Here is an 18,804-nt window from a genome sequence, read left to right on the forward strand (position 1 = left end):
CTCCTTTTGGATGCGAACATCTCTCACACAGAGGTTCCTTGGGCTGTACTTCTACTCACAGTTCAGGGCCAATCCTAAACCACACTGCTTGGGCTCTGCCTGTATAATATTTCGACTCAGCACAGGTATACCTGGGTGAGCCACAGTTGCCAAAACTCCAAGAGCACAGTTTGCATTTATTTTGTTTAATTCTTACATTATGTTTCAACCTCCTCCTAAGTGCATTTGTTTGCAGAAAGAGCCACGTGGGGAAGTTCAGCCCACAAATAAGAATATAATTATTACACAGTTTAGCAGTTCCTGGGCATCACCCGGGTATTCAGCGGTGCTTCACAATTCAATTGTCTCTCCTTCAAGACCACATTTAATAGGATAAACAATTTCTGCTAAATGCAATAAACGCGGACCTGGGCTGTCATCTCCATAATCAACTCAAATTTCCCATTAGAAGTGGTGGCTGTGATTGAGATTCAGAATTTAATTTGGCGGTGCCTGCTTCGATGTGCTACTGTCAGCTTCCTGGGAGCCTCCCGTCAACCAAAGACAGAGTGGTTCTTCCCTGTCTCGGGGGAATCCTAAAAGAAGATAGATTATAACTCAAGAAAATTATACGGCCTCCGTATAATGAAAGAGATAAAACATTATTGCATTATCCTGTTGAAATAACAGCAGACAGCAAGGCAATAATATTAAGCTAAACAAGGGCCCAGACCCGTCAGTTCGATTGCAAGGGACGAGGGATGTAGGAAGGCAGACAGAACTGCCATGCTGTCTGCCACTGCCTCAGGCAGTGAGTCCTCAGCTCCTTCCCAGCTTCCTATTGACTACTGGGTCTAGCTGGCCAGGCCAGACTGGAGAAATGGATGTGCTCAGCTCCCAGGACCCAGTACCAAATCCAGCGGTGGCAGATACAAAGCAAGAGCCTTGGCTGAATACAGCTGATTGCAAATGAATCTGATGAATCAATTTACCTGTAGCAAACTGCTTCTTTCCCCCACCCATTTTATTGTAAGAAACTCACCTGAAGTTCCTCGGTCAGGGAGATATGTCCATGGGCAAACAGAGCGTTGAAAAGCGGGAATGTATCAGAAACATGAAGCTTAACCACTTACTATTGAAAAGAAGATGTTGGTAACCTGAACATCAGTTGCCACCCTACTGAGTTCATCAAGTTTCTATTCCTCAAATAGTATTTGCACAAAATCCCAGTGAGCAAAGTGAATGTGCAGGCAATCTCTCAGAGGGGGGGAGGGTGGGGCTTCAGTGCACCCTACCCCACAGCCAGCAGCCCCTCAACCCATTTCCCAGCCACTGTGACTTTCTCTTTCCATGGTAAACCCTTTCTCCTGCAGTGGGGATTGTTCTCCCTTGGCTCCCAGCCATGTTCTCTTAGTGATCAGCATCCAGATCTACTCCATGGTCTCTGCTTCCTCTTTGTTTCGTCTACTGAGCATCAAAGCAACCAAGGAACCCAAAGCCACTCTCCTGACAAGGCAGCAGGCAGAGGCTGGGAAGGAACACGAAATGCAAAAGAACACACATCCATGTATGTACGTGCACACACACAGAGAAAGTTCTATGTTACATTTTATTTAAGAATTTAAAATTAGAAGCCTCATTTGCAGCACAATTCTGTCATTTAATTATATGACCTGGGAGAAGTTACTATATTTTCCCAAGTCTGTTTCTCATATATTTATCTTGCAAGGTTGTCATGGGAATGGATCGAGGGTACATAGAACATTCCACAGAGACCGGCTTTCTTTATTACTGAACAAGACTGTGTGCTTACCAAGGGATGAACAACTTCCTTACCAATTTACTATTTCATTATTAGACACCTACTACGTACCTTTGCCACTACACGGGGACCAAGATAGTTTCTGGTCCCTAGACCATATGAGGGTAATAAGCGTGCAGAGCAGGCAGAGGGAGGTTTACTATGATGCTTTACCTTGCAGAAACTTAGGGTTTTGCTCAACCCACTGCTTATTGAAATTATCATGCTTCGAACAAACTAAAATCTTTGAAGGACAGAGGCATTGCCTTTTGTTGTGGCAGCCCTGGGTGGGAGCTGATATGTGAGAATCCAGCTGAATCTCTGAGGCCCAGAGCTCGTGGTGGCTCACCAGCCGGGGCTGCTCCCTCCTCTAACAGTTGAGTGTTTCTGAAGCGGGGCCTGAACAGGGCCTGCCTCCTTTCTGGGGGAGTGGATTGTTGCACTGCCTTTGTCTTGTTTTCTGTCCTCCAGAGCACGCAGACCAGTTGGACCAGCAACTCCACTTCCCGTCGATGGGGACATCTATGAGAAAGAAGGACAATGAGTGTAAGTTGGTCCTTAACAAATTCTCTTGTTCTAGGAGGTGGGGTAGGGTTGGGTGGCTAGGCCAACAGGCTTTGGAAAGCTGACTTTCTGATATCTTCCTTTCAAACAAGGGAGATACCATAGGGTATTTTCATATTCTACAGTTATTCCTTTCCTAGGGTACCCTTGCGTTTCCCATTGACATTATCAATCCTATGAGCCCTTCAGATCTTAATAAACATGTATTTCTTCACAGAAGCCCAGGATCATTAATTTTCATCACTTTCCTGTACTTTAAGCTCTCAGAGCACTAGTAGCAGTTATTGCATGGAAACTTCAGATGTGTTTGTGGAATAATTCATGTCGCATTGCTCTTTCTTGTTACATCACAATCTTTGCGATGACAGGGGCTGTACTTGCGTTGGTCACAATGAATCACAGCATCTAGGCTGGTCTACAGAAGGTCCTCTGCAAATAAATATCGGAGAGTAGGAGGATGGATAGGTGGGTGGCTAGATGAATGGGTTGATGAGGAGGTGCAAAGATGCATGTATCAGTGGTAGGAGGATGGATGGGCGATTGAATGCATGAATATGTAAATAGATGGCTGAGTGGGTGGGTGGATGGATGGCTAAACACGTTGGTGGATAGAGAGATGGGTTGGTAGAGAGTGAACAGGTGGGTGGGTGGACAGAGACATGCACAGATGGATGGATGGGTAGATGTGAGAATGGGAGGGGAATAGGTGGATGGATGGTTTCCAGAGAAAGCACTTCACAGTTGTAAGCTACTGGACAGGTTTTCATGTGTGGAGCTATGTCATAGATGTTACCTACTGTGCACAAGGCATGTTGTAAATATGGGGTGAATATCACTGTGCTTGTTGTCCACTTAAGGACTGACTTTGGTCACAGATGAGGCTGCTGAATTACCAGTCTCCCCATGATAGACCTGCGCAAAATGAAAGGGCTACCGCGGATGGTTTTCAAGGTCTCCTCCAAACAGAAACACTGTGGCCATGTGCCCCTACACTCGGAGCAGGTCACACTTTGGAACCTGGTTGAGGTGCAGGAGGAGAGAGCAAAGCCAGCACTGAGGTTCAAAGGCCGGGCACACCTGCTAACCTGGATCTGGGCTCCTGCTCTCACTGCGAGTGGTGACCTGCTGATCTTCACCGTCTTTATCTACATAATGGGGATGTCACAAGTATTGACTTCATGGAGTCATTGCAAAGAACAAATTGTTTTCTATCTCTAAAATACAAATAATAAATCTAAAACAAAGCAATCGGTGCTTAGTTTTGCTATTCCAGTGTATCAGCCAGCATTCCAAATGACTCCTACGTCTCATCTAAGCTTAAGTCGGCTCTGTGAGGTAGTAAATAGGATCATGCCCATTTCACAGATGCAGAGACAGCAAGTGTTCAAGTCAGAGTTATTAAATGGTGGTGATGAAACCTGAACTCAAGCTGAGATCAAGAACCAAGCCAAGGTGCCCAGTGCACAACAAAGCGCACAGAGGATGTCTACTACTTTATTAGATGGGATATGCCCATTTTAAGGTTGTCGCCAAAAAGTTATGAGAAGGAATAAAAATGAGAGAGAAATGTGAGCTTGATAGTTCTTAGATGACAAAGTGGGCAAAGAAATTGAGAGTTGACTTTCTCTCTCTCTCTCTCTCTCTCTCTCTGAGAGACAACTGTCCCTGAATCATGGAGGTGCAGAAGTCAATGGGAGATGGCATTACTTAAAGAAAGAGGTGAGGAGATACAACGAGAAAGGGGCTATGTGTACCTATCTTCAAAATAATGTGGGCATCTACAGCAGGAATTGACTAATTACACAGAGGGATAGGGTATGTTATAGTATGTTACAGGAATTTCCACAGATGAAACACACACACACACACACACACACACACATACACACAGACACACACACATTGGATTTTGAATGTTGAGTAATATGAAAAGAATATAAACTTTCCACAACAACCCAAGAGGCTTGGGAATGTCACACATTAGCAACCCTACATCACGGTGCATTCTCGGCAGGAGAAGTTATAAAATTCCGAAGGAGCCAGACAGGATCCTGAACACCACAATGGCAGTCTCCTGGTCTACACCCCCACCTTGTTCTGAATCTTTTTTCCTCATTCCCTACATCCTCCCAGGGTCTATTTACCCAATGAACTTCAGAAGACTCATTACCTTTCCGTTTGGTAACCTCACAGGCTACGCCTTGGAAACCAGCTGGGCAAATGCAATCACAGCGTGAGCCTGAGGAAAACAGGGAGAGAAAGGGTGAACCCAGGACTCAGGGGCTCAGTCGCAAGCAACTGCATTTTCATTAGGTAGATATGTGGACCAGACAGAAGATGGGCTGTACGTAACATGCAGGTGCAATACCAAGACCCGCTCCTTTTCTGGGGGTCCTCATGAAGGGTGTTCATTGCCATCATGAGAATTAGATGGTGTTATTGAGAAAATTGCTCCTTAGCTGACCTTTGACTCACATTTATAAGCTCTCAGCATTGGATGATGCATTAGCAGCCGCTGAAGCTGGTCATCATTCACAAATAATCGTCTAGTCTCTGCGTGTGTGCCTCTAGGGAGCTTCCCACTCTCTAAGCCTCACCCTACCTACCATTGGCAAGTTCTGAACCTTTGGAAGCGCTTCTCTATGCTGATCTGGAATCTGTCCCCTTAGAGTGTGTCTCATCTCATCATGAAGATTATCTCCTCAGAATAGACCCTGGGAATGTCTGACTTCATTTTGTCCCTCGCCTCTGTTCTATAAGCCAGTGGCCACCAGCTTCTAGTTCTAACTTTCTTGTACGGCAAGAAAAACTACAGTAATGCTAGGCTCAAACTCCAGCTGCTGAGATAATCTCACTTCCTGTGATATGACTATTATGGACGGAACCTTACTTGATGGAAGAAGCCGTGGGCCACACCCTGTCTCTCAGCCACTGTCTGGGAAACTTCACATATATGCCTCAGTGCCACTGTTGGCCTGGAATTTCCTTCCCCTCAGACATGTTTTCTCTTGTGAACCTTCTGGGCTTGCTCTATTGATATGGGCCCTGCCTGACTCCAGTTGGCTCCCTGAGCTGGAGAGTAAGCGAATAGCTCTCCTGTTTAGGGTGCTGGAACAAACTCTTCCTCCATCTTGACATCTCATCATAACAAGCCTGACACGACAACCTCACTCTTCCCACTCCATCCCACCCACTGTAAGGATCCTGGGCATGATCCTAGAAGTTAGTCATCAAGTTCTGTTAGTCTGTCCATGATGCCACCTTCAAATCTTCTCACCTCATACTGGCAAGGATATTCACAATGGATTTCTTTGGGTCCGCCTGGGCACTCTTCTTTGTCCAGAGTTTGGCTAAATCGATACTTGACCTAAAGGTAGACCGCATGCTCACAGTTCCAAGTATCAGCTAAATGCAAGTGCCACCCATGATGCCCCTGGGGCTAGAGTGCGGGTGCCCTGACAGCCAAAGCAGATTCTCCTTCCTGCCACCATTCCAACTCCTCGGGAAGTGAAAGCGGGCAACAGTTGTCCCAGAATCAGGCTCCCTGAAGAGGACCCCAGTGTTCTAGAAGGTGGTGGTACCTTTCAGGACAGGGACTCCATTGCCTTGGCAAGGAGCACAGCGGCAGGAGCTGACTTCCGTCTGGAACTCCTCTAGTGCCTTCTTTATGTTCTGTTTCACCGTGCTGGAGTAGGCAAAGTCAGTGGCTGTCACAAGCTCATACAGGGGTTCAGCCTGGGACAGAAGAGGCAAGACACACATCAACTAGAGGTCAAAGCAAAGCTACAGGGGAAGGACGGGGAGGACCGAACACGGAAAATGCAGGAGGGTTTCTACAGGACAGGAGAGGCGCTACAGGGTGCAGTCACATGTCTGTCCTCTCTGCCTCCCCCACCTGGGAGACACAAGGTCATTTATTCAAGTTCAAATCAATTAGCAAGAAATACTAAGGCTTAGGCATGAACTTAAAATAACTTTAATGTGAGAATCTTTATTTCCAGGAATTTCTTGAAGCTAGAGACAGAGGCAGACAATAGTGTACATGAGAGGCTTATAGAGAGTCTCTGACTTCAATGGATTCGATGTAAGATCTCTCAACCTTAGGAAGGCAAGAAAGTAATTCCTATTTAGTTGGAGTGTACTGTGACCTTCCCAGGCTAGTGACAGGCTCTACTGGGGAGCTCTGCACAGCCACCAGTGTCAGGGGATCTGGCCCTGTCAGTCCCTGGGTCACAAGACTCCCAAAGCTCCCAGGCCACAGTGCTGCCAAGCTGTGTTCCGCAGGTCAGCTGTGTCGAATGCATTCCTGCCTTGATATTTTCAATTCATGATAGGTTTATCTGGACACGATCCCACAGTGTGTCAAGGTGCATCTGCCCCATACGGTTTCACAGAGTAAGAACCAAACCAGCAGAGATGAGCGGGCAAGGGGCGGGGACTGGAGAGGCTCGCTCATCTGTCTTGGTGTGCCCGGAAGGTGATCTTCGACAGCTCTTTGGTATACTTTAGGGCTGTGGTCCCGGCAGCGCTCCCTTCCCGCTTTATGGGAATCACTCATATAATCCAAGCGTTTACTCCAGGAAGCCTGACTGCAAGACCCTTCCCTCGAAAGTCTCTACACTATTCATTTGATAACAGTCTGTTTTCCAAACGCTCCTTTATAAGCCTCAAACGTTTTTACGAGAAGCCTCCATTCTCTTCTCTGATTTGACAGGAAGCTGGCTGGGAGAGAGACTCGGAGTCGCTCTCCCTGGCTTTAGGCACAGACTCAGATTAAGGGTAAAGAAGATGTCTAGTGGTCTAGATGAAGTGGGTCTGGGTGAGGCAGTGGCAGCGGGCATGGGAAGAGGGCAGAGGTTAGAAAAGTACAAGCAGCCCTGCAGGTGCTGGTCACTGGCGTCAGTGGGTGTGGCTTCGCCGGTGAGAAGAGCTAGGGCCACACTGCTGTTTTGCAGTTTTCTGTTCCTCTGCTAGGGATGCAGCTCCAGGGCCTGGTTCCTCTCCAGATTTTGTTTGTGATCCTGTCCTAATTCAGCCCCGGAGAGTTTAGGGTCTGTCTAAATGCAGGCAATCATGCCTAATAGAAGCCTCCAGTGGGAAGAAAATTGCTTCCATTTCTTAATGCATCTGATGCTGACCTTCGCTCCAGTGGGCAAAGCAAGGCTCCTTGGAGGTCCCATTGTCTCAACGGTCTGTGGTCAATGAATTGATCCAGAGGCTGTTTTCAGAGAGACCAGCCTGCTGGTCACACATCGGGGAGGGTGAAGGGAGGGGAGCATGCTTTACACCACTGATAAGGTTCTCCACAGTCAGCTTTTGGCTTTTGCTCCCAGCTCCTTGAAAGGCCTACTTTAACCACCATGGTGTTTTCCTACCAAGATACAGCCCTAGCGGGCAGCCAAACCTGAATAAACTTCCCACATACCCTGCACCTTGGGGGCCGCTGAGCTTCAGAGAAGGGTCCATTCTCGCGAGAGGAAGATGCTTAGCGCAGCTGTTGGGTGAGGGGAAGCCCCAGGCAGATACATGACTCATTAAAAAGTGAACCAGAACACCAAGACGACCATCCTGGTACCACCAGAATTGGAATCCAAAGCCTGCGTTTTCCCTACTAGTTTAGGATGATTCTTGATAGGAATGCCTCAGGGGTTCCCATCACTAGCCTCACCCATGTGTTCCCCAAACTTTGCAGGTTATAGCAGTGTGCTTTGCTGAAACAGGAACTCCAGTGGGGCTTCGGGGCAGCCCTTTGCAGTTAAGTTAGGTCAGTACGGCTGTGCCCCTTATTTGCCTACTGCCTGTTTTCCTGTCTCCCTTCTCCTTCCACCCGTCCTCCCTTTCCCCTCATTCCCTCTACCTCTTTCTTCTGCATGTCTCCCTTAGATACTCCATCTTGACTGCAATGGTCACTTAGGCCTCTACCTCACTTGCCCTTCAAGACATTTTACTTGTTACACCCTTGACAGGTAATGCTGGAGAATGTCTTTTGAGTTCCATGCAAAGTTCTGCAGTGTGCCCTGTTGTGCTCAATACTTGTCACTGCAGCCAGCCAGCAGGAGGAATGGGACCACGCATACATACCACAAGTCTTCATGGTGGTCCGAGGATTGGGTAATCCTGTGCCTTTGCCCATGACAAAGTTGGGACACAGACAAGCTAAGTAGACTGACAAAGGTGTTATCTCCACTGAAGGTGACCTTGGACTCTTAACACTGTGGATTGTTGACTGTTTGTCAGTATATACTTTTAGACCTATGGACAGTTAGATAATCATACCAACTTGGTGCATAAGTGCAATTTTATATCTCATCTCTTCACTTACAACAACATGAGGCTCTCCCTGTGTGACTCAGCTTGTGTTGATAAAGTGACCCTTCAGTAGCTTCAGGACACACAGGTGGGCTGGTCTATCCAAAGCTGATTTGTCTCTATACATGTTTATTTTTTAAAAAAATAAGATTAGAACAAAAACCATCAACATTGTTAATAGTATGGAGACACCAGTTTAAAATGCCTTCCTAGACTAGAGTCAAGTCATATCGCCATCCTAGCTCACGAAAGGTCCCCTCAGTGCTCACAATGCTTTGAGTACTGCAGCCTTTAAATTGCTGTCAATTTGGCAGGTGAAAATAATACTGCTATGATGTTATTTTTATTGGGAGAGGTTAACAGTTTGGATATTTATTAGCCAACTGATAGCTGTCCATTTCCCCAGAGATCATACCCTCCTTATGAACTGCGCATTCTTCATCTAATGAGGGTCTTATCTGTGGCAAGTCACCAGCATTATTGGTGAATTATCTGCCTACTTACTAACTAGAACTTGTTTTGTCGTACGCGTGTGTGTTTGTGGTGGGGCACATGGAGCCCAGAGGTCAGACTTGGGTGATGCTCAGGAACCGTGCGCCTTGTGTTCTTTGGAGGTAATGTCTTACTGGCCTGGAGCCCACTGAGTAGGCTAGGCTGCCTGACCAATGAGCCCAGCAGTCTGCCTGTCTCTGCCTTCTCAGCACTGGCGTTACAAAGGCAGCCCACCACACCTGACTTTGTTTATAAGGGTTCTGGGGGTGGGGAGATGAACTCAGGTCTCCATGATTGTACTGTGTGAAATTTACGCTGGATTATCTTCTGAGTGCCTAGCTGACGTGGTTTTAGGGGAATAGTGTCAACACATTGCATTTTATATCTTCTTTTGCTTTAAGAGAATCCTCGGAGTGAATTTGCTTTTTGAAAGTATTACTACTGCGTATTCAAGATTTCAGCTCTCCTTCTGGACATAACCTCTCATAAGCAGGTTGCACATAGTCAGGCTGCATCTTAGCAGAAGCAGACTGAACTGTAGCTTTTCAGAATCAGGCTGACATAGGGTAGGGATGCATCTCTTTAGAGGAAATTTTGTACACGGTAGGGCTGTAGGTTCTCAGAGGCAGGTTTTCATATGGTAGGACTACAGTCTTCAGAGGAAGGTTTGTGCGCAGTAGGGCTGCAGGTCCTCAGAAGCGGGCCTTCAGTGTGACTTTTTCTGATCACTGACCCATGAGCAGGAGCATGGAGTGAAGTATCTTAAGACTTCTGGCACTCTTCAGAGCCATTATCAGCTGTTTCTGGGTGTTTGGATGATCTTTTTGAATGGAGCATTCTTCCCAATACGTCTTGGGCGTGTGTATGGCAAAGTTGATTCATACTGAACTACGACACTGGGGTATGGTTGTTCAGTATGACCTAGGCTATTCTGACTTCGGTGTGAGCACCACTCATATTTCCTCCTTCTACCCTAGGCAAGGCAATGTCTTCATCAGCTGTGGTCCAACCCTAACATCTTCCAACCTTGACCTGTGCAGAATCATATGCTGATGACGGACCAAGGATTAGGCTTACCAGTTAAATACAAGACACCCAGTTCCATTCAAAAGTCAGATAAGGAATAATTCAAGAATAAGAGACAGGCGGTAGTGGCCTTTAATCACAGCGCTCGGGAGGCAGAGACAGGCAGATCTCTGTGAGTTCGAGCCAGCCTGGTCTACAGAGCGAGTTCCAGGACAGGCACCAATGCTACTCAGAGAAACGCTATCTTGAAAAACCAAAAGGAAAGAAAAAAAGAAGAGTAGTGTGTTCTGTTCTGTGCAACACACGAGAGATGCTCATACCAAGAGGATCATTCCTTCTTTATCTGAAGTTCAGTGCTGACTACTCTGTATTTTTATCAGCTAAATCTGGCAATGGGTTTTGCGTTTTTGTTTTGTCTCAAAATGCCTTTGGAGTTCCCCCGCTGAGGGGCATTTCACCAGGTGGCAAGCTTTTTCCTTTAAAGCCCAGGGTCGCTGGTATGCTGCGTGTTGCAATGGCTCTGGCGTTTGATTTTCACTCCTGGGGGATACAATTGTTCCTAAAAGGAAAACATGTCAGCAGGATGTGTTGCAGCAGGATTGTTTTGTTTTGTTTTCAGTACTTCTGTTTAGGTTTTAGCACTGTGTTCATCCTGCGTTGTCGGTGCAGGGCAGGTACTCTACTATGCTTGATGAATATATGCACACATTTATCTCGTGGCTTGCTCAGGAAGGACTCTTTGTGTCTTAGATTTCTGCTCCTCTTCTCTATCCATCATATTTCTTTCCCATCAGTGTTTTAATCTCGTCGTCTTTTGTTTCCACATTGTAAGAGCATTTTTATAGCACCTTCCACATCGCCGACTCAATTTTCTACAGTGTCAATTCTGTTCTTTATAGTTTCCAATGTGGGTTTTAATTCTGCCACTGAGTTCTTGGTTCCCCACATCCAGCTACTTTCTTTTCATCTGATTAGTGTCTAAACAGCTCAGCTTCTATTTTTATTTCATAAATTCCTCATTTTCTTGAATTTTATTGTTGTCACAGAGCAAATGCATTCTCAAATTTACTTCCATTTTTCTATTTTATAGACACGTGCTCATTTTCTGCAGCTTGAACATAATTCCCATCTTCCTTGTTCTAAAAAAAAAATCTTTATCTAGCCACTGCCATCCCTAACTCTTCTCTTAACAAGATGCCGCCTCTCCCTGTCTGTATTTACCAGGAAACAGCACGAGCTGGTTCTTGCTTGCATACCTTGCAGCTGCAGAAATCTCATCTCAGGTCTTCTCAAAGGACAATTTATGACACCCAGGCAGTAGCATAGGAATTGTTTATCCAGTGGGCTCTGCTGTCCTGAAAAAATCAGCCATCACTCCTCCTGGAAAGCTGCCTCTGCCGAGATGCCTTATTCTGAGATAATGTGAAAGCAGCCTGCAGTTTCTGAGACCAGAGAAAGCATGGGGGGGGGGGGGGGATGGAGGAGCATGTGTTTGCAGAGCAGGTGACAGATGTACAGAGGTGCGTGAAAGTCTTCTGCCCTTCTGCGCCTCTCCCCCGCTGTGCTCCTTAAACCACTCTCCTCCAGCGTGCCCCGCTTGATAGAACCAGTTTGACCTCGACAGTCCCTCACCCAGACAGGCACATTCGGTCTCACGGGGTAGCCAAGCCATCCTCCCTAGGTCTCAGTTTTAACAAACATCAGATAAGATAACACAGGACAGGGCCGAAATTCAGAAACCTATTTCCCTCTGAACTCCCTGCTCTCTCTCACACCTGGCTGTGATGCCACCCAGTGTCACCCCGGCATCAGCCAAGCTTGACTTTCTCCTGAGCTGCCTGCAGCCCGTGGCTAGCTGTATCGCTTATGATTATCATCGATTGTGCTGTGAGTGTCACTAGTGACGAAATACACAGCAAGAATTGAATGACAACCTTCCTGTTCTATGGAGCTGTGCATTTGACACACAAATCCAGGTCCTGCTGGAAAAAAAAAAATCATCAGGGTCAGGACCGCCGAGTCTCTCATCAAGGTCCAGTCCCCCATTTTCCCTCCTTGACTGCGGAGAGAACTCTCAGGGGGTGGACAATGGCCCATCAATGACAGAACAGGCGCCAGCAAGAAGACAGTGATGGAAGGTATGCTAGGGATACTGTGCAAATGTCCCCACAGGCAAGGACCTACCGTCGCTGATGTGTGTGACAGGCCTGTTTTAACAAGCATCCCTTTAGTTTATTCTCAGTCGCAAGACTCTCTCGGGTGGTGAGAATCATTATTTTCCTATTCCCCAAGCCCATAACGGGGGCAAAGAAGACAGACTCTCTCTCTTGTCTAGACCTAACAGATTCGTGAGCAGCCACAGACGGCCATGACCTTCCTGACCCTTGGCATGTCACAGGAGAAGGCAGGCATATCTGACATTACTCCAGATAACATTCCTAACTTCCCCTCAGAGTGTTGCAAACTCAGTAGGTACTTCAGATACGTTCGTTATCACCACCACATCTCGCACGACCCCAAGGGATGGGAACGCACGCTGCTGACTTACTGTCCTTCCTAAGCATCTCTTCCATCTTGTTACGGCTTTGTGCGCCTCTGGTACCTTCTTAGAGCATGGCAGATGCTAATTTCCTTAATAACTTGTGGACCAAGTGGGGAGCTTGGGAACTTTAGGTGGCATGGCGTGCTGTGTTCTAGCTGGTTATTCCCACATCTATTTTCTATTATAATGCAAGTAACTCAAGATTGTTGCCTGTGTCTTGCCGATCTCCACATTCCATACACAGTTCACGGCAGACTCTCAGAGGTGGAGTGGGCATAGTGGCTGCAGGTACCTTGAGTTTGATGATTGCTGGGTTGTACTGCACAGCGTCTCCCCACTCCCGCATCAGTTCAGCTGTTGGCAGCTCCTTGTACGCCAAGGTGGTAATGTACTCGCTTGCCCCTCCTCGCACGAGAACTACCAAGTCTTCCACCATGGTGCTCCGTTTGTTTCTGTCTGGAACGGACAAGAAGAGTAGCATGGAATCAAAGGATCTACTTTCCTGCCTTGGAATTTACTTCAGCTAAACAACAAGTGAGATGCCATGATTCTTTGTAGGTTTATATGGGAGACATGGAAGAAGAAGACGTGTTCCTGACCATAGGCAGTGCCCAGGGCAACTGGAAACTTACTCGATCGTGCAGAGCATAAATGAGGAGAACAAGGATAAAGGATTCACCATGAACATATACAAATGCCAATTATTGCAGTAGTATACAGAGATAGAAGAAAGTGATTGATGATAGATAGATCTTATATCTATCTGTCATCTCTTTATCACCTATATGTTTATTTACCAATCATCTTTCTGTGTATTTATCATCTACAAACAATTGCTTTGCCTATCTATCTATCTATCTATCTATCTATCTATCTATCTATCTATCTATATCTATATCTATATATCTATGACAGATAATAGATTGATAAGTGGTGGGCAGACAGGGAGAGAGACATTGTAATTAGTGAGGTTTTGTGTGTGCTGGCAATGTTCTGTTCAGGTTCCTGTATAGGCACTGAACTACAAGCCTCCTTAAAAGAGTTTAATGCGTCCTGTCCCACCACAAGGAACAGATAATCAGCAATATCAGCAACTCATTCTCAAGTGTAAATGGCTGCTCTAGGCTAGCAGCTAATTCCCGTGTTTGTGTTCTCCTATAGACTGATCTCCACTGTGGGATGCTTCACATGGCAGGCAGCGCAGTACAGAGACGCCTGGGAAGAAGAGGGAGAGCTAGGATCAGAACACTGCCATCCAGTCTCATGCCTACTCTACATATGCTAACTTCCTGGCTCCCCATACTGCATCCAGGTATCTTGCTCCTAGACCCTGGTTCCACACCCAGGCTGGCTTTAGCCCCAACTCTAGTCTGGCTTTTTCTGTCATGTGGCCTCTGCCGTATGGCTGGTGCTGTACCAGATTTGCTAATCTCTTTGGTGTGCATTATCTGAGGTTAAGGCTTAGCCTCTGTCATGTTGCCTTGGTCCCCAGCATTCTGTCACTAGCCAGGACCACTCTCGGTCTCTAGGGCAGTGTGACGCTATCCTTACTATGATGCGGTGGTACTCATACTCAGATTATAATTCACAGTGATGGAAACTTGGCCTTAAGGCTTCATCCTGGATATTGTCCTTTTTGCCTTTTACCTACCTCACATTCTCACTGTGAATATGGGAAGTCAACCACATTCATTTTTTTTTGAATTTCATTATACTAGTAGGAAACAGGTAGATTTTATTAGATTGATTGCTATTTTCATTGAAATGCTTTGGAGAATCACATGCTTAAAGAAAGCGTGGGGCCAGTAGCGCTAGGGAGAGAAAGGCTGCAAGTGCACAAGACATGAGTCTGTCTCACCTTTGATTTCATTCAGAATATTGGTGCATTTCTTTGCTGACACACCCAATCTGAGGTAGACTTTCAAGGTACCGCCAATGTGGACACCTCCTCCCGCACAGGCAGAAACATCGTCAAGAGTGTAATCTGAAGAAATAAGAAAAGATGCCCATGATCTACTAGGTCATTTGCTCTGTCCCCTTGCTTGTGACTGACTCTAACCCTAACCCTTCTTGGTATCATAGGGTCCTGGGTTCAAATAAACATGTCCTTGATCCGGAGACAAGTAGTATAGGGGGCATGGCAGAGACACCACAGAGATCAGTCCCAAGTTCATGTTCTAGCCTCCTCCTCAGTCTCTAAGGAAAGCTGCAACCTTCAAAGAGGTCATGTGTTCAAAGCTATCCTCTAAAAACCAGATTTTTTATCAGGGACTCTCTTAGTTAGGGCTATTCTTGCTGTGACGAAACACCATGACCAAAAGCGAGTTGGGGAGGAAAGGGTTTCTTTAGCTCACACTTCCACACCACAGATCGCCATCAAAGGAAGTCAGGTTAGGACATGGACCCCGAGGCAGGCACTGACGCAGAGGCCATGGAAGAGTGCTGCTTGCTGGCTTTCCCTCCACAGCGTGCTCAGTCTGCTTTCTTATAGAATCCAGGACCACCAGCCATAAGATGACTCCACCTATAATGGGCTGAACCCTCCCCCATCAATCAGTAATTAAAAAATGCCCTACAGCTGGATCTTATGGAGGCATTTTCTTAAGTGGCAGTCCCTCCTCTTAGATAACTGTAGCTTGTGTCAAGTTGACATAAGACTAGCCAGCACAGGTAGCTAGTGATTGCTGATCCTGAGGTTACAAGGAAGCTCTACCCCTTGCCTGCCCTGGTCTCCATTTTTCTGATCTTTGATAATGGAGGAAAGGGTCTGCATTAATTGGTTGAAATAATGCATATACAAGTCTGAAAGTGCCTGGGGGCGGGGTGCACAAATGTCTCTTATTTCTTCGAGGATTCCTTCCTACTTCATTCCCCCAAAATTCTCCCCAAGGTATCTTTCTCCCTGGGGCTTGCTGAAATTGTATATAAGACTTTTCTAAGTTACTTTAACTCTGACTGAGGAAGACAGGCTTGTTGACTACTAGGCTTTCCAGCATTACTAATGTGGAACAGAATTTCCCTCAGAATATTCCAAACCCTTAAAATACAAGTCTCATTGAGATGATCGGTGTTAAAACAAAAACAAAAACAAAAAAACCAGCCTCCATGGCCATGCAAATTTGCTAATTGTGCATGAAATGTGACAGGTTTTTTTTTTTTTCTCTTTCTTTGGCAGTCCTCTGGAGAAACTTGGAGGGTGACATCAATAGAATAGCTCCCTGAGTCACATGATTCTCTAGACCATTTATGATTGTGGGAGACCCAAGTCCCAAAGACATGCATTTACAATCTTACTCTTGCAAGTACATTGGAATTCTAAGTCCTGGCCCCGCTGATGGAACCCATGTGACTTAGAGCAGTTTCCATAACCAGACAAGAGGCAGAATACTGGTTTGGAAAGCAGGATCCATAGCCTAGGCTGGTAGTTGGAAAGACAGTTGGAAAGATCTGGAATATCTATGGTCAAGATGGGAGGAGAGGGAGAGGAGAGTTGGGACTAACCGTTCACCTGAGGAACCACAGTGGCCCCTCACTAGCGAGAGTGTCATGGGAGACTTTGGATCTTGTCTCGACCCTGCTGGATCAGATCAATCACTGCAAAGATTTACCCGTAATTCACATTAAAATTCAAATGTGAAAGAAGCATTGGTCACAGGATGAGCCTATGGCATTAATTGTAAAACCCAATACAAGGACTGAAGCTTCTAATGTAAGGAGAGGCAGTGTTTGTCCTTCAAACTGAGTAACAAAGTATGGATCTCCAGAAAGCCATGTGAAGGCCAAGTGGGCATGGAAGCCTGCCTGTAATCGCAGCCCCTAGATGTGGAGACAGGGGATCGCCACCGCAGGCTGGCTATGGAGACTAGCCGTATCGACAAGCTCTGGGATTGACTGAGAGACTCTGTTCCAATTACTGTTGTGGAAGAGCATAGAGGATGATTCCTGGCATCAGCCTCAGGCCTGCGTACGCATGTGCATCTATGTACACACGAACCCACACATGCCTGTACTCACACACATGCAGGGAAAAGCCCCATGATGTGTATACATATACACACATACACAAACACATGAAAAATGAGAAAAGAAATCTGGAGGTAGATCTGAAGAAACTTGTTGGCCAATAGAAAAGAAATTGCGGTTGATGCTGAAGCTCTTGGCTTGTGCCTCTGGCTGGATGGTGGAACCATTTCTGAGATTTGGAAACTGCAGAAGAAAGCAGGTGCGGTGGTCTAGTGATTCAGGATGAATATGCAACTTGAAAAATCAAGCTTGGATCTCACTGGATGCAGTAGCTGTGGAAAGGAGGGTCACCCCAAAGAGAGAGCTGGGCTGCGAGGACAGACATGGCCAAGCCAAAGAGAGAAGGATAAAGACCAAGTCCCCTGTGGAGGTACAGCTAGGTCAGGGGGAGGGAAATGGGGACACAGTTCAAGACTCTTCCCCCAAGCATTAGTGTAAGACTCTACCACTATCCCTCCTGGGCTGGCCAGGACAGAGGTGTCCCTTGGGCAGCGTACCTCCTCGCTCCATGAGGTCCTCGTTCATGATAAGCGTATACTCATAAATGCCCCCAAGCACGGCCTCGGTGATGAAGTGGGTCCCAAAGTCCCGAAGGAGATCTCGGTACTCCCCGTAGCTGTACTCTAGGGGTAGGCTCTTAACCCTCTGGAGGAATTCGTAATGGAGCATGAGGTTTCTGGACTTCAGCTTGTAATGAGTCACTTCAAGGACAGAGCGCGCATGCAGAAACTTGCTTTTCTAGATGAAATACCAACATGGGAAAAACCAGATCTTTACAGTTAGGAATCGGGAACAGGAGGATGGATTTTACAACTACCATCCAGTGTTCTTGCCTGGGGCCGTTGTCTTATGATTCCTTTGGGATATCTAAGGGAAGACAGATATCTTTGAGAAGATTTCAATTCTCGTAAATATTCCAGCGTCTTTTTTGGCTTGGATGAGTGCTGATCTTATTACGGGAGTAGATGAAGATAATGAAGGAGAATCAGAAACCCGCACTACAGGGTGGATGTGGCCACTGGAGGCCACTCAGATGGGAGCAGAATTTGCTAACTTGCAAGCAAGCCTCCACCATTTGCCTGTGCCTTTTGAAAACAAACCCCCAAACCAGTCATATCTAACAACAGTGCTCTGCTCAGGTGACCGTGGCAAGTGTCTGCAAACCACGACGTGTAGAACTACTGCCTGTTTTGCAAGCACTACCATTTCCATTCATTTGAATATTGTCTACAGCATCTAGTTACAATATTTACATACGGTCACACTGCAGTGGCAGAATGGTGTAGCTGTGAAAGAGACCCTTCCCTCAGTATTGTGTAATTTTTTGCTCTGGTCCTTCCGGAGAAGTCTGGAGTCCTCTGTACCTTATAGCATAGACTGAATGCTAGTGTTGCCAGAGAGCCAGGTATCATCATGATGTAAGGTGACGGGTCCTTGCATGGCGGAAAGAGGGATGGTGGAGATAGGGAGCACTCTATTTCAATCAAGCCTTTCAGCTCTAAGGAGCTAGTCAGCCTTACATGCACTGTCATTGAAACCCCCAGCTTTGATCCAATCTGGCTTGTGGTCACCCCATCCTAGTCCCGTCCAATGGTTCAGAACCCTGTCTCTCCTACCACAAGTACTTGGTTCATGCCTTTCCCAAGTCTGCTTTGTCTCCTCTCTTCAGCTTTAAGAAAGTTGTCAGAATCAAAATGGAGCTGACTGTGTCACCTCTCACAAAAGTTAAGTAAAAATCCACCAGGCCTGGAAGTTACAAAGGAAGGGCACTCATTCATGATTGTCTAATAGTAGGAACTGCCATGGAAGACAGTCACAGCAATCATACACAAAAGTACACTACTTTTAGGACCTTTAACCAGTTACTGCCCAGCTTCAGGATGGTGGAACCCATGGTGTTGGTACCCTGTGGCTTAAGATTTTTGTTTTCAATCCTTCTCATTTTTTCCCTTGCTTCAATCCTCTTGGGAACATGTATAATTTACGATAGCATGCTCACTCCCATTGCGATACTCTGCTGCTCCCAAATACACAAAGGAGTCTCTGACAGTCTTCTGATTGTTATTTC

At 46.3% G+C, this 18,804-nt stretch overlaps 1 protein-coding gene across 1 annotated transcript in view; it reads right to left on the bottom strand.

Annotated features, from left to right (window-relative positions):
* Window positions 1-1,574: 1,574 nt before the first annotated feature.
* Window positions 1,575-18,804, bottom strand: part of C8b (complement C8 beta chain) — a 38,259-nt gene continuing 21,029 nt past the window's right edge. Inside the window, exons 7-12 of the mRNA XM_048453231.3 lie at window positions 17,234-17,474; window positions 14,572-14,697; window positions 13,006-13,169; window positions 5,926-6,079; window positions 4,515-4,583; window positions 1,575-2,302 (exon numbers count right to left, since the gene is read on the bottom strand). Of these exons, the coding sequence (XP_048309188.3) occupies window positions 2,151-2,302; window positions 4,515-4,583; window positions 5,926-6,079; window positions 13,006-13,169; window positions 14,572-14,697; window positions 17,234-17,474 (906 nt within the window). The 3' untranslated portion in view covers window positions 1,575-2,150. The remainder of the gene's footprint in view (window positions 2,303-4,514; window positions 4,584-5,925; window positions 6,080-13,005; window positions 13,170-14,571; window positions 14,698-17,233; window positions 17,475-18,804) is intronic.

This window comes from Myodes glareolus, chromosome 3 (assembly GCF_982192425.1).
Source record: "Myodes glareolus chromosome 3, mMyoGla1.1, whole genome shotgun sequence".
In the NCBI taxonomy this organism is placed as follows: domain Eukaryota; kingdom Metazoa; phylum Chordata; class Mammalia; order Rodentia; family Cricetidae; genus Myodes; species Myodes glareolus.